Source organism: Vipera ursinii (genome assembly GCF_947247035.1).
Source record: "Vipera ursinii genome assembly, chromosome: 4".
NCBI classification, from domain to species: domain Eukaryota; kingdom Metazoa; phylum Chordata; class Lepidosauria; order Squamata; family Viperidae; genus Vipera; species Vipera ursinii.
Window position 1 is genome coordinate 12,228,481 of NC_139514.1, and position 13,601 is coordinate 12,242,081.

The 13,601-nt window shown below is 40.9% G+C and overlaps 1 protein-coding gene across 3 annotated transcripts in view; it reads left to right on the forward strand.

Annotated features, from left to right (window-relative positions):
• The window catches only part of CEP295 (centrosomal protein 295), a 54,406-nt gene that overhangs the window by 8,243 nt on the left and 32,562 nt on the right, over positions 1–13,601 (forward strand). The window contains exons 3-7 of one of the 3 annotated variants that reach the window (XM_083362090.1): positions 25–225; positions 3,927–4,051; positions 6,329–6,422; positions 8,593–8,706; positions 10,634–10,774. In XM_083362090.1, the coding sequence (XP_083218216.1) occupies positions 25–225; positions 3,927–4,051; positions 6,329–6,422; positions 8,593–8,706; positions 10,634–10,774 (675 nt within the window). Of the gene's footprint in view, positions 1–24; positions 226–3,926; positions 4,052–6,328; positions 6,423–7,383; positions 7,444–8,592; positions 8,707–10,633; positions 10,775–13,601 lie in introns of those variants that run through there. The other 2 variants (XM_083362091.1, XM_083362092.1) reach the window with 2 other exon arrangements.

Here is a 13,601-nt window from a genome sequence, read left to right on the forward strand (position 1 = left end):
TTTCTCCTTTCCCCCCACCCCCAGGTCAGGGAACAGGAGTGGAATATTGCTTTGCAGATCAGGCAAGATGTTAAGCAGCGAAGAGATGAACACCTGAAGCAGTTGGCCGAAGAACTGGCGGCAGAATGGCAGAAAACACAGGATGAGAAGATTAAAGCTCTGGAAAATCTATACCTGTCAAGTTTAAGAGCCATAGGAGAAGGGCATAAAGAGGCAAAGGAAAATGTAGGTAAAAGATCGGGTCACTTCCAAAGCTTCCCGCAGATACTGTGTGTTTTAGTAACTGTATGATTTGTACAAATTTGTATTGAAAAGTTGGTGTAAACCAGTATTTTTCAACCTTGACAACTTTTTAAGAGATGTGGACTTCAACTCCCAGAATTCCTCATCCAGCATGACTGGCTAGGGAATTCTGGGAGTTGAAGTGCACACATCTTAAAGTTGCCATGATTGAGAAACACTGATGTACGCATTTGTTTCACTAGTAAGATGTTAAGGACATTTTCTCTTTTTACTGAGGAAATGTAGAGATAGTCCTCAAGTTATGACCATTTTGTTCAGTGAAGTTGCGATGCCTCTGCGTATAAGGACGTGCAACCAGTTCCATATCCCAGCAGCCACATGAACAGAATTTGATGCTTGGCTCATGTGTACGACTGGTTGCTGTTGCTAACCTCTGCTAGCTTCCCACATGCCAGGTCCATGCGGAAGCTGGCAGGGAAGGTCACAAGTCGCTTTTTTTCTTTTGCATGCATGGCAGTCTCCTGCTCTCTCACAGCGACCACCACTCCTGTCTGCCCTTGTTCGCACACATGCACACACCTTCCTTTTCTGGATATATCCTTGTGCTTCCACACACACTGCACCTTTTTTCCTGACCCTCCCTGAGCTCCTGCTGCAGCTCAGCATCCCAGCAAAATCTTGCTGGGTCTCTCCTACTTCCCTGTGGCACCTCTGCTTCCTCTTTAGTGACCTGCATATCTTGGAATGACAGCAACAACCAGAGCTTGCCCTGAATTCCTTTTGCTAAGTGATGCAGCGATGTGACATCGCCGTTTGCAACCACATTGCTCAGCAACAGCAATCCCAGCTTCTAATTGTCATTATAACTCAAGGACTACCTTAAGGCAAGAAATGAAACTTAATGGAACATTTGTTGATTTAGAGAAAGCATATGTTGTACTGAATAAGCTTGAACTGCAGAAGCTTTGTTGTACAAGAATAGAGTTGAAATTGGTGACTAAATGGAGTAAGAATAGCATATGGCAAAGTGAAGCATGTGTGAAACTAAATGGAATGCTTAGCAAATGTTCAATATTGAGCAAAGAATAGGACAATGATGTGTGATGTCTTCTTGGTTTTATTAATGTATTTATGGATAAATGCCTAAGGAATGCTTACGGTGAGAATTTGAATGTGCATGTAATTTTGTATGCTGACCATGGTGTGGTGTTTGTTCAGAAGTCAAATGATTTGCAGCAAATATAGATTATATGATGTGAAGAGGGGTATGGACCTGCAAATAAGGCCCAAATGGCACCAATGACCAAGGTACTTGTATTTGACAGGAAAAATGAAGTAAATATTCTATATTACTTATAAATATGCCAAATTAAAACAAGTAGATGAAATTGTCTGCATTGTTAAGATTTTTTTTATTAAAATGAGAATATGGGGAATATTTAAGCTGTGCAAATGATGGTAGAAGGACAGTAGTATTTTGAGAAGAATGAATGTGAAAAGAGGAAAGAAAAGTGAAAGGGGAAAGAGCAAGATTGTGAAAGTTTTGATTATTTGGAGTTTGCTACATTCTCAGAAAAAGATGAGAAGTTTAAAGAGAAGCGATGTATGAAGAGGTGAATCAATTCCTTTATAAAGTGTTTGCAGTACTCAGAGTTAGAGATAATTGCAAAGGTATGCAGTGGATATAAAAAGTCTACACACGCCTCTCAAAATGCTAGGTTTTTGAGATGTAGAAAAACAGGCCAAGATCATTCATTTGAGAATTTTTTCCACCTTTAACTGTGGAATTACTATACATTTTTATCATTTCCCCTAACCGATTTCAGTTTGTTTTTCAATTGAATTGTACAGTTTATACGTTACATTAAAGGGTACCTTCACTGTAATGTATGCATTTCATACATACCGTATTTATCGGCGTATAACACGCACCGGCGTATAACACGCACCTCATTTTAAAAAGGAAATTTCAGCTGCAGCTTCGGATAATGGGTCATTAACATTATATCGGCGTATAACACGCACACATCGTTTGCCCCCTATTTTCAGGAAGAAAAAGTGTGTGTTATACGCCGATAAATACGGTAGGTATTCTCTTAAGAAGAAAAGATAAGCAAATGAGATGGAGCACTCAAATTTGTAAAGATATGTTTGTTGGGGGAGGGAGGGAAGCTTACTTTTTCCAGGCACAATATTCTCTTTAAAGCAGGCGTGCCAAACTCGCGACAACACGTGACGTCGCACGACGTATTGCGACTTTTCCCCCATAGCCGGCAATGGGGTGGACGCGGTTTCAGTATGATGCATCTGGCCCGTGGGCCGGCAGTTTGACATGCCTGCTTTAAAGGGACATCACAGAAGAAGCGATGGAGGGTTTCTGCTATATACTGTCCGGAGTCAACCCCAAAGGTGCTTCTTTAAAAGGCAACCGGACTTCCTTTGTTTTTCCCTGAAGCTGTTTCACTTCTCATCCAAGAGGCTTCTTCGGTTCTGACTGAACGGTGGAAAATGAAGGATTGTTATTCCTTGCAGTTGTCTAGTTGCTAGCCTCTCTCTGAGAGTTGTTTGAGGCCATTTGGAGTTTTACCTTTGCCCTCAGGGTCACCTGAATAATGCAAAATGGTGTGGAACCTTCTTGCAACTGCTGAAAGGATTGTGTCGTGAACAGGAGATAGGTGATGAACGAACCTTTATTGTCAAAGTACAACCATGTATACGTTGAGATTAGCTGAGCCTCCCTTCGTGCTCCCACTCACCCCCAACTCACAGTGACAACAAACCCTCCATCTTATTACACCATGTGAATTAATTGCACCACACACCGGCAAGACGAAAGAGATGGTGCTAGACTTCCGGAGGAAAAAAGGAGGAACCTGCCCCACTTTACATCGGGGAGGACTGTGTGGAGAGAGTTTCCTCCTTTAAATTTCTGGGAGTCTACCTCTGCGAAGATCTGACCTGGAAAGTTCATACAACCCAGGTGGCCAGAAAGGCCCAACAGAGGCTTCACTTTCTCAGGGTCTTGCGGAAGAACAGGGTAGAACAACGGCTAATGACCCTCTTTTACCGGTCTACCATAGAGAGCGTCCTCTCGTATGGTATTGTGGTTTGGTATGCTGGTCTGACAGCCGCAGACAGGAAAGTATTACAGAGGGTAGTGAGCACAGCACAAGACATTGTGGGCTGTGCCCTGACACCACTGGATGGCCTCGCCAGGGCTCGTTGCCTTGGAAGAGTGAGGAAGATTCTCAGGGACGACTCACACCCTGGACGGTACCTCTTTACTCTCCTACCATCGGGTAGGAGATATAGGAGTATAGCCAGCCACACCAACAGGCTGAAAAACAGCTTTTATCCGTGGGCTCTTAGGCTTTTGAACGTCATATCCCTCCCCCTCTGTTGAGAGAGGGCGGTTCAATTTTAACCTAGATGGACAACCAGGACCTGGATGACTGAGAATCTCCATAGACGTCTCCAGAGTCAAGCAAACCTGGTTCTGGAATTTGTAGTCCCCAAACGAGCAAAAGCTCACCAAGTTGAAAATGGCTGCTTTGACTGCTTTTGTAGAGGCAGAAAATATACCAACTACTTTTTGAAAAGCAATTATTAAAATTAGTTTTCTTATTTAAGTTAACGTCGTGCGTAACGTGCTACCCGTGTCTGCCTGTTTTGTCGTTCCAAAGGAGCCTGATTTGGAGGCACTGGCAAAGCAAGCAGAAGAAAGGAAAGAAACAGCAAAAAAGAGGTATAAGGAAGCACTGAAAAAACAGAAAAGTCAGAAGGAGAAATTCCTGAGAGAACAAACCAGGTAACATTAAAAGATTCTTCCTTGTGTATGTATTTAAGTTTGAATTCAGCATTAATGTGACTGTCCAACTGAGCATGTTGATTTTGCCCTCCCCTCTAGTCACCTGCAAAAGCTGAAATGTATAAGCTGGGATATTAGGAAAAATTGCCAGAATTGAGGACTACCTCCACATTTTTTTTTCTTTTCCTTATTTTATTTATTTATTTATCGACTAACTGATTGGCTGACTTGGATCTGTATGCTGCTCTAATAAAACATAGATTTTGAGTGGTTCGTAAAACCTACAACAAAATAGCAAAGAAATAGACAAGTAAATAAATTGCGAAGTTTAGTACCCAATAGTGACAGATTTTATTTTCCTGGGCTCCAAGATCACCGCAGACGGGGACTGTAGCCAAGAAATTAAAAGAGGCTTGCTCCTGGGGAGGAAAGCCATGGCAAATCTAGACAGCGCACTAAAAAGCAGAGACATCACCCTGTCGACAAAAGTGCGTATAGTCAAGGCCATGGTTTTCCCAGTTGCAATGTATGGCAGTGAAAGTTGGACCATAAAAAAGGCTGAGCGCCAAAGAATTGAGGCCTTTGAACTATGGTGCTGGAGAAGACTCCTGCGAGTCCCTTGGACTGCAAGGCGATCAAACCGGTCAGTCCTAGAGGAGATCAACCCTGACTGCTCTTTAGAAGGCCAGATCCTGAAGCTAAAACTCAAATACTTTGGCCTCCTAATGAGAAGAAAAGACTCACTGGAGAAGAGTCTAATGCTGGGAAAGATTGAGGGCAAGAGAAGAAGGGGACGGCAGAGAATGAGGTGGCTGGATGGAGTCACTGAAGCAGTAGGCGTGAGCTTAGATGGACTCCAGAAGATGGTAGAGGACAGGAAGGCCTGGAGGAACGCTGTCCAAGGGGTCCTGATGGGTCAGACACGACTTCGCAGCTAACAACAACAAGTACCCAAAGGTATATTCAGACATCAGAAACAGACTATAAAAGGGGGCCTCCCTCTTCACAGCAGTTCGATATGCAAAGCCCTTTCGAACAATCAAGGGTTAATGATTTTTCAGAGTATCACCAGGGAGAGAAGCATGCAGTGCCTCAATATTCAGTCTTGAGCCCAGTACTGTTCACCATCTTCCTAAATGATGTAGATGAGGAGAATGTGTTCTATATCGGGTCCCCAGGCCGTGGACCGGTACAGGTCCGTGACTGTTAGGAATTGGGCCGCACAGCTGGAGGTGAGCGGCTGGTGAGCAAAACTGCGCATTCACGGGATCTAGGTTGTGTATTCCTCCTCCCCGCCCCGCTCCCCCGTCTGTGAAAAGATTAAATTGTCTTCCTTGAAATTGGCCCTTGGTGCCAAAGAGGTTGGGGGAATCCCTGTTCTGTGTAATCCTAGTAAAGATACTGTTCCAAAGAAGGATGGCTCTGAATGAGAAGATTTCTAGCTCACTTCACATGGCACTCTCTCTCGAGGAAAGACCCTGAAAAAAAATATTGTCTTACTGGACGGGCAGAAACCACTAAGAATTGGCTCCAAAGATACCTGGTCCCTATTGATGTAGGGCTCTATAGGTGACAACCCATAAGATAACCACCTTGAACTGATACCCAAAAAGTAACCAAGTAATGACCACAGCTCTGAACGGGGAGAGTGTTACATGATAATTCCTAGTGGTAATTATCACAACTTGAGCTGCTGCATTCTGAACTGGATCATTTCCAGGTGGTCTTCAAGGGTAGCCCCGTAGAGAATGGATTGAGGTAGTCCAAATGAAAGGTGCCTACGCTTTGAGTGATTGTAAGTAGGACTTCTTGGTTCTATAGCTAGGACTGTAAGGGATGCCCAGGATATAATTGTCTGAAGGCCTCCTAACCCCAGTTGTTATCTGCTCCTCAAGCACGCAAGTCAAGATTACTGACCAGTCCTGGAACATTTAGAATAGAATAGAAGGGACCTTGAAGATCTTCTAGTCCAGCCCCCTGCTCAAGCAGAAGAATCTTCTATGCCATTTCGGACAAATGGCTGTCCAGTCTCTTCTTAAAAACTTCCAGGGTTGGAGCATTCACAACTTCTGGAGGCAGGTTGTTCCATTGATTAATTGTTCTAACTGTCAATCAGTGGAATAACCTGCCTCCAGAACTTCTAGCCAAGGTAGTGTGACCTGGTCCAGAAGCAAAGACAGCAAAAAATTATCTCTCCATTTGTAGCTTAGAAGCCTTGGAAGAGAGCGGGGGGTCGATTAACCTGTTCTATTTCTTGCTACTTATTGTCTAAACTAGGCGGGCCAATGCGCGAAAGCATGCATTTGAGGTAGAAAGAGAAAGAGCTGCTAAAGTTGCGAGCCTGCCTCCTCCTCCCCCCCACCCTTTTGAAGTGAGTATTCTTTCCAAATAATTTACAAACGGCTGAAATTCCAGCACACTTTTAAGATGTGACCTTGCGATAATGGCTAATATAAGAATCTATAACGAGTCTAAGCATAACACTAATACCAGTTGGTTGATTGTAAGGGATTGGCAGCGTGAGTGTTGAGTGATCTTTTAGCTGGTAATGCAGCCAAAGCTATTAAAATCACTTTTGTCCATTCAGATTAATTAGTACATACCCGTGTTTTTCCCCGAAAGTAAGACCTACCCCGAAAATGAGACCTAGCTTGATTTTTGAGTATGGCCCTAATATAAGCCCTACCCCAAAAAATAAGCCCTAGTTTTGGGGCAAGGCACACAGCTAAAAATCAAGCTAGGGTGGAGATAGGGGTGTGGAGTCATGTGCCCCCGCACCCACTTACCTGGCAGCCAGATCTCTCCTCGCCAGCCCACGTCTGCGGCATCTTCTGCAACCAGGCCTGCATTTCGCAGCCGGAGCCCTTTCCGGAAGGCCTCTGCAGCCGAGAGCCGAGCTATGGATTCAATGCATTGCTCGGTTATCAGCTGCAGAGGCCTTCCAGAAAGGCCTCTGACTGCGAAGTGCAGGCCCGAGCTCCATTCTCAGCTGTAGAATGAAGCTGCTCGTTCGGCCACAGAGCGGGGCTTTCAGTGCCGGAGGTGAGTGGAAAAGACACCCCACCACTACCCAAAAATAAGACCTAGTGCCTCTTTTGGAGGCAAAAAATAAATAAGACTGGTTCTTATTTTTTGGAGAAAGAGAGTACATCAAATATACATCATGGCACTTGCTGAGGAAATTTTGAATGCTTTGGGAAAAGATTTTATTTGTTTCAACGTTTTTTCTTGTGCCATAATTCACTGAATGTTTTATGCAAAATGTTTCCTCTCTCTCTCTCTCTCTATCCCCCTCCCTCCCTCCCTCCTCCCTCTCTTTTGCATATGTACAGGTAGTTCTCACAACCACAGTTGAGCTCAAAATTTATGTCGCTAAGTGAGAAAATTGTTAAATGAGTTTTGCCCCATTTTACATCTTGCCACATTTGTTAAGTGAATCACTGCAGCTGTTAGTAACATGGTTGTTAAGTGAATCTGGCTTCCCCATTAACTTTGCTTGTCAGAAGGTCGCAAAACAGGGAATCGCATGACCCTGGGACACTGCAGTGAGCATAAATGTGAGTCAGTTGTCAAGCATCCAAATGTAAATCGTTTGACCATGGGGATGCTGCAATGGTCATAAGTGTGAAAAATGGTCATAAGTCTTTTCAGTGCCGTTGTAACTTCGAATGCTCACTAAATGAACTGTTGTAAGTCGAGGACTACCAGTATTACTGAAACATACAAATGTAATTGTTCAGACTCATGCTACTCAGAGAATCGGCATTGCCTCCTTTGTATTCAGTGGTCCTAATCAGAGATAATTAGTTCTTAAAACGCTTTGAAATTGATCGAACAAGTTAATTGTTACAACTTCTTTAATTTCAGGAAAGTTTAAGCATGTCTAATTTAGATCAAAGCGAGAACTTCTGGCTAGGATTTTGTTTTTTATACACAGGGCTTTACTGCTTCAGAATATTATATATTGCAGTTAATCTCCTTTTCTGATAAATGTTTAGAACATTTTGATGTTGTTTAATATTAAAAGTATGAGCTACAAGATGAAAGATGCATAAGTAAATTTAATCACAGCTGGAAATTCTCTAGCCTAGTTGTTATTTGTCACCCTTCACTGAAGTGGGAAGGGTAGTGAGGATATTAATGGCTACTGCTACAAGGACCCCTAAGCTAGTGTCTGAACACTACATATTTATTATTTATGGCACCATCTAATTATGTTTGGTTTTCAGTCCATAAAAAGTATGATTATTGTCATGCATTAATTTGCAGCATATTACAGATTGGAATATACTAAAAATGTAGGGTTCTTCTTAGGTATGCTATCTTCCTAAAGCTGTTTTATTATGATCATTAATTATGTATTTGTAATTTGTGCCATTCTTTACTGTTATTTTTGCTGATAACTTGTGATAGTTTATCTGGCAGGATTTGGCATTTTATATACAAGAGATAGCCATGCATTTTTTTATTTTTTTATTTTGGTGACTTCTAGTCTCAAAAAATCACTCTTGTAAAAGCAATGCATTCTTTCAACTTTTCAGAATATTGAATTGAAGACTATGCCTGCAGTGAAAATTAGTGATGTTGATAATTTTTCGATTAGTCGGCACCATATATTTGACCCATATGTGGACAGAGAAATGAGCACAGAACAGGTGATTTTCAGATTGCATGTGGTATATTCTGCCGTTATGTATTTTATCTATTAATTGAATACATTTATACCATGCTTTTCAGCCACAAAGTTTCTCAGGATAGAACATATCAATAAAATGTCTCTGTTTCCAGGTTCATAGTTTGGAGTAGGGGGAGATAAACAAGGAAAATGAGTTGTTTGTAAGGTAGCAATTCATAAGAGTTATAAACATCTATTTACCAGTTGAAATGAAAGCATTTTCTGATAATGCCCCAAAACATCTTGTAATGACTAGCTGAAATAGTTAAAAAAAGGAAAGATCTTCCTATAATCGCTTTTATCTCAGTTGCCTTAATGGAGTGGCAGACCTTTTATCCTTTTGTTGTGCCCTAAAGGTACAGTGATGGATCACACTGGGAGGAAAGAAAAAAAACTTCTCAGTGTATTAATGGGGGCCCTTTTCCTTCTGTCTCAGTGATAGCAAGATGGAAGAAGTCTAGAAAAATGTGAGCTCATGAGTTCGTGCTGTAAAATAAAAGGTTTGCACAAAGCCCACAAAAAAATAGATTTTCGCTTTTGTGAGGCTGACAATAGGAAGCCTGTTTCCAAAATTACAGCCACTGTTTCTGGTAGGCATTGCTGTCAATAAAAATGTCAAAATAAAAATGAAAACTTTTCGTCATTATCAAAACAAGTGAGGACTGTTTCCCCCTCCCCCCACTTCATGTATGCTTCTAAAAATTCTCAACTGGTGAACTAGCTTTGCAATACTAATTTGGTACAATTGAAAAAGGTACTACACAGAGCGAACGCGGACATAGAAATAGTAGAACTATTCACCCAAATTTCCCTTTTCATGCCTCATGTCTTTGGGAACGGTCCCTTTTAAAGACTGCTCGTGTGTGTATATCCTTTTTCGCTTGTCTTGTTGCATGTTTACATAATTCTCTAGAACAGGGGTGTCAAACTGCTGGCCCGCTGGCCGGATGCATCATGCCAAAACCGCGCCCACCCCATTGCCGGCAACGGGGAAAAAAGTCGCGGTACGTCGCGCCACATCACGTGACGTCGCGAGTTTGACATCCATGCTCTAGAACAAGGTTTCCCAAACTTAGGTGTGTACCTCCCTTGAGGAGTCCTGGTGGAGTTTTTGAAATTCTTTATTTTATTTATTTTATTTATTTTAATTCCATTTATATCCCGCCCTTCTCCGAAGACTCAAGGCAGCTTACAAGCTTAGCAGTAGCCTTCATTCTATGTATATGCCTGCTTATTAGGGCTTTCACACACACCCCCAAGCGGCATTATTACAAAGTCAGCTTAATTGCCCCCAACAATCTGGGTCCTCATTTTACCTACCTCGGAAGGATGGAAGGCTGAGTCAACCTTGAGCCTTAGTTGTATATTATTATAATAAATCCACTTTCCCCAAGTTTCACTTAGTTGTTTTCGTTGTTCATTTGTGTTCATTTTAGAGTTTTAGGGAAGATAAAATACATTAAGATTACACTAAAGGGAGATGCTGTGGCAAAATTTTAAGAACCTCTAGTCTAGAGCAGAGCAGTATAGATGCCATGCATGATTCTAGACTGTATGGGAACCTTTTGAGGTCCGAATATGTTGGGAGAATGTGTTGCCATGCTTTCCCCCAGGAAATGCATTTCTCCAGTATGGCAAATAGTAGCTTTTCTTTGGGACCGTATCATTGGTTCACATGCTAGATATAGGGAGGGGGCATAATTATCCCCTTTTCCCCCCCATCTTAGAATTTTGACACTTTGTTGATTTAAAGCTTCACGGTGGTCATACAAGCCCAACTCTTGGGTATTGAGGTTGGCCCCAAGTTTGTTTTGGTTTGATACATTTTAGCCATAGAATTTTTAATTATGATTTTCTTTGAGGCACGACAGAGCTTGGTTGTTAACTAGTTGCTGGTTGGTTGTCAGCCAGATGCTCGGTTGCTCGCCAAAGAGGAAGCCAAACAAAATGAAGAGCTGCAAAACGACAAAGAAAGAGAAAGGAGAGAACAGCTGGAAAAAGCCTATTTGAGAGGGAAACATGCCTTGAAGATGGTTCGGCTGGCGAGAGTAAGTAAAATGTAAACCTTGTGCTTTTTCAAACACGAGTAATAAAACGAGATTTAATAATTGCAAAGGATATCATCGCTTCAGTTGCTTTAAGAAAAAAAAAATCTTAACGCTGTTGTAAAGTATTTTGCTAAAATGTTGTGAGGTATTTTACCTTTAGCTTCCAGATTTGTAGTTGGAATGTTCTTTCCGTTGTCAGAGTAGAAATACATTTGATGATCTGAAAAGCCATCCTGCAGTAATTCAGGCAGAGAGGAAGAGGTTTGAGGCTATAAAAGTGATGAAATACAAACAGTATCTATGGGTGAAAAGTTGGCTATTAACTACTATATTGTCAGACCTGCTGCCACTTAATCCTCTAAATAGAAACAATCCTTGGCTCCATTTGTTGAGAAAGCTATAGTTTTATTAGAAGTCAAGTGTATAGCAATAACCCATAGCCAGAACTGAATCGCGGGCCAAAATCTGTAAGTTCAACTTTTCAGCTGGTGCAAACTGAATTTTAAATATAGTCATCTTTACAACATGACTTATTTTCAGGCAATTTTTACCCAATGACAATAACCAAAACTTGAACTGAAATAGTTAGCAAAGCGTTCAGCATTATACTTGTATTAGGAAAAAGATATGTGATGCCCAGTAGTTCTTTATTGAGAAATAAATATGCAAAGCACGTGTCGAGGCTGAGGATATGAATGTACTCGCACTTTTGTATGCAAATGATGGCGCTATTGGTAAAGGACACAAATAATTTGCTGTAAAAATTAGTTAAATTATATAATACAGTGAGCAACATGGATCTATAACTTAAATGTATTGAAGACCAAGATTTTTAGTGTTGGTCTGGAAAATGCAGTAAACAACTGCAAATTATATCTGTATGCAGTGTACAGAAAAGCTAGAGCAAGTGAATGTATTTATCCTGTGTACCTTGTTCAAATGTTTCTTCATCAATTTCGTCTACCAGATTCTGATACGGAAAAAACAAGTGATCTGTTCCAAAGAATAAATATTTGTCAATAGAGGTAGAAATGTTGTGTATAGGAATGTGTTTTTTTTATGGATATGAGGCTTGGATACGCCAAGAGAGACATAAAATATGTTAGATTTGCTGGAAATGGCTTAAGTTACGTGAAAGAAAGAAGTTATATAATCAAGATTGAATAGGTGCCAAATGAATATGGATGGATTACAGAAATGAGTGACCGGTATAAATGAAGTGAGTTGAAGTGGTTTTGTCATATAGAGAAAGGCAATGAGATTTACTTGTTACTGGCATTCAGTATCAATTGTGAACAATTCTGTTTGCTATTTATAACAAAGTAATAACCGTAGAGAAGAGAGACAATATTTATACAGGTGCATAAACATAAAAAAAAAACTTTTCTGATCAGTAGCTATTGAACTCAGAATGAATCTCGGTCCTGAGCGGAAAATGCAGCCTTTTTCTCTCTCTCATCCAATAGCCATGAAGGGTTTTTTTTTAAAAAAAATATTTTTTTTTAAAAAAAGTATAAACATATTCACACAATTAGCTTCCTTGTAAAAGTTAATAGACCGCCTTCCACATTGAATTCCTTCTGCACCTGCTGCTTGCTGGCTCCTACCTCCTTCCACTTCCTACTCTTGGTTTTGTCCTTGATCCCCTTGCCCAGCTGGAAACTCCTGGCATTCTTACCTTCGGTGCCCCATTCCGCCAGCCAAAACGATGGGCTGGATGTAAATCAAGTGCAGGTACTCCTCATTCAGAACTGTTTGAAGTTACAGTGGCAGTGAACAAGAGGACTTCCGACTATTCTTCACTGGTGCAGCTATTTCAGTGTCCTTGCAGTCATGTGATCGCAAGTCAGGCACCTGGCAACCAGCTCACTATTACAATGGTCCCAGTGTCCTCCTATCAGGTGATCACTGGCTCTGACCTTTACTGCCGGCAAAGCCAATGGGGAAGCTAATCGGAGGTTGCCAGCAATCACCTGATTGTGGGATGCTGCAACCACACCGTCGTAAATTGGCATAGTAACATGATGTCACATTACTGTCACTAAGCAGGGACTACTTGTAATAATAATAAACCTTTTATCTTACTCTGGGATCTTATCTTATGACTGAGTATTGTACCTTATGATTTATGATGATTGTATTTATGATTATGATCGTGATTTATCACTTGTTGCTTGTACGTACAGTGAGAGTTTATGCACCGGAGACAAATTCCTTGTGTGTCTAATCACACTTGGCCAATAAAGAATTCTATTCTACTCTTCTCTTCTCTTCTCTTCTCTTCTCTTCTCTTCTCTTCTCTTCTCTTCTCTTCTCTTCTCTTCTCTTCTCTACTCTACACTACTCTACTCTACTCTACTCTACTCTACTCTACTCCTGTTTCCTATATAACCTCTAATCTGTTTTGGTAACCCCCAACACCCAGATTCCTAGGACCCAAATTATGTCTCCGCTTCTCATAGCAATCCCCTATCAGTTTGCACCAGCTAATTACAGTCCCCTCTGTTATATGCTGTATATAACCAAAAAAAAATAGTAGGGCAAATAAATGAGTGAATTACTTCCAATTTGTATCTAAATTTGGTAGGCTGCATGACATACATCTAGATTTAAGTAGAAATACCCTTCTGTGGTATATAAAAGCTCTTCTTTCTGTTTCATAAATTGATTAAAATGGATGTTTATATGTTTCTTCACTTTATTAGGGATTAATTTATTTGTGATATTTTACTAATTCAGGAGAAACATTAGAAAATTGAGTTAGTAAGGGAGACTATAGATGGATTTACCTTCTCAGAATGCCTAATGTAATTTTAATGTACCTAAT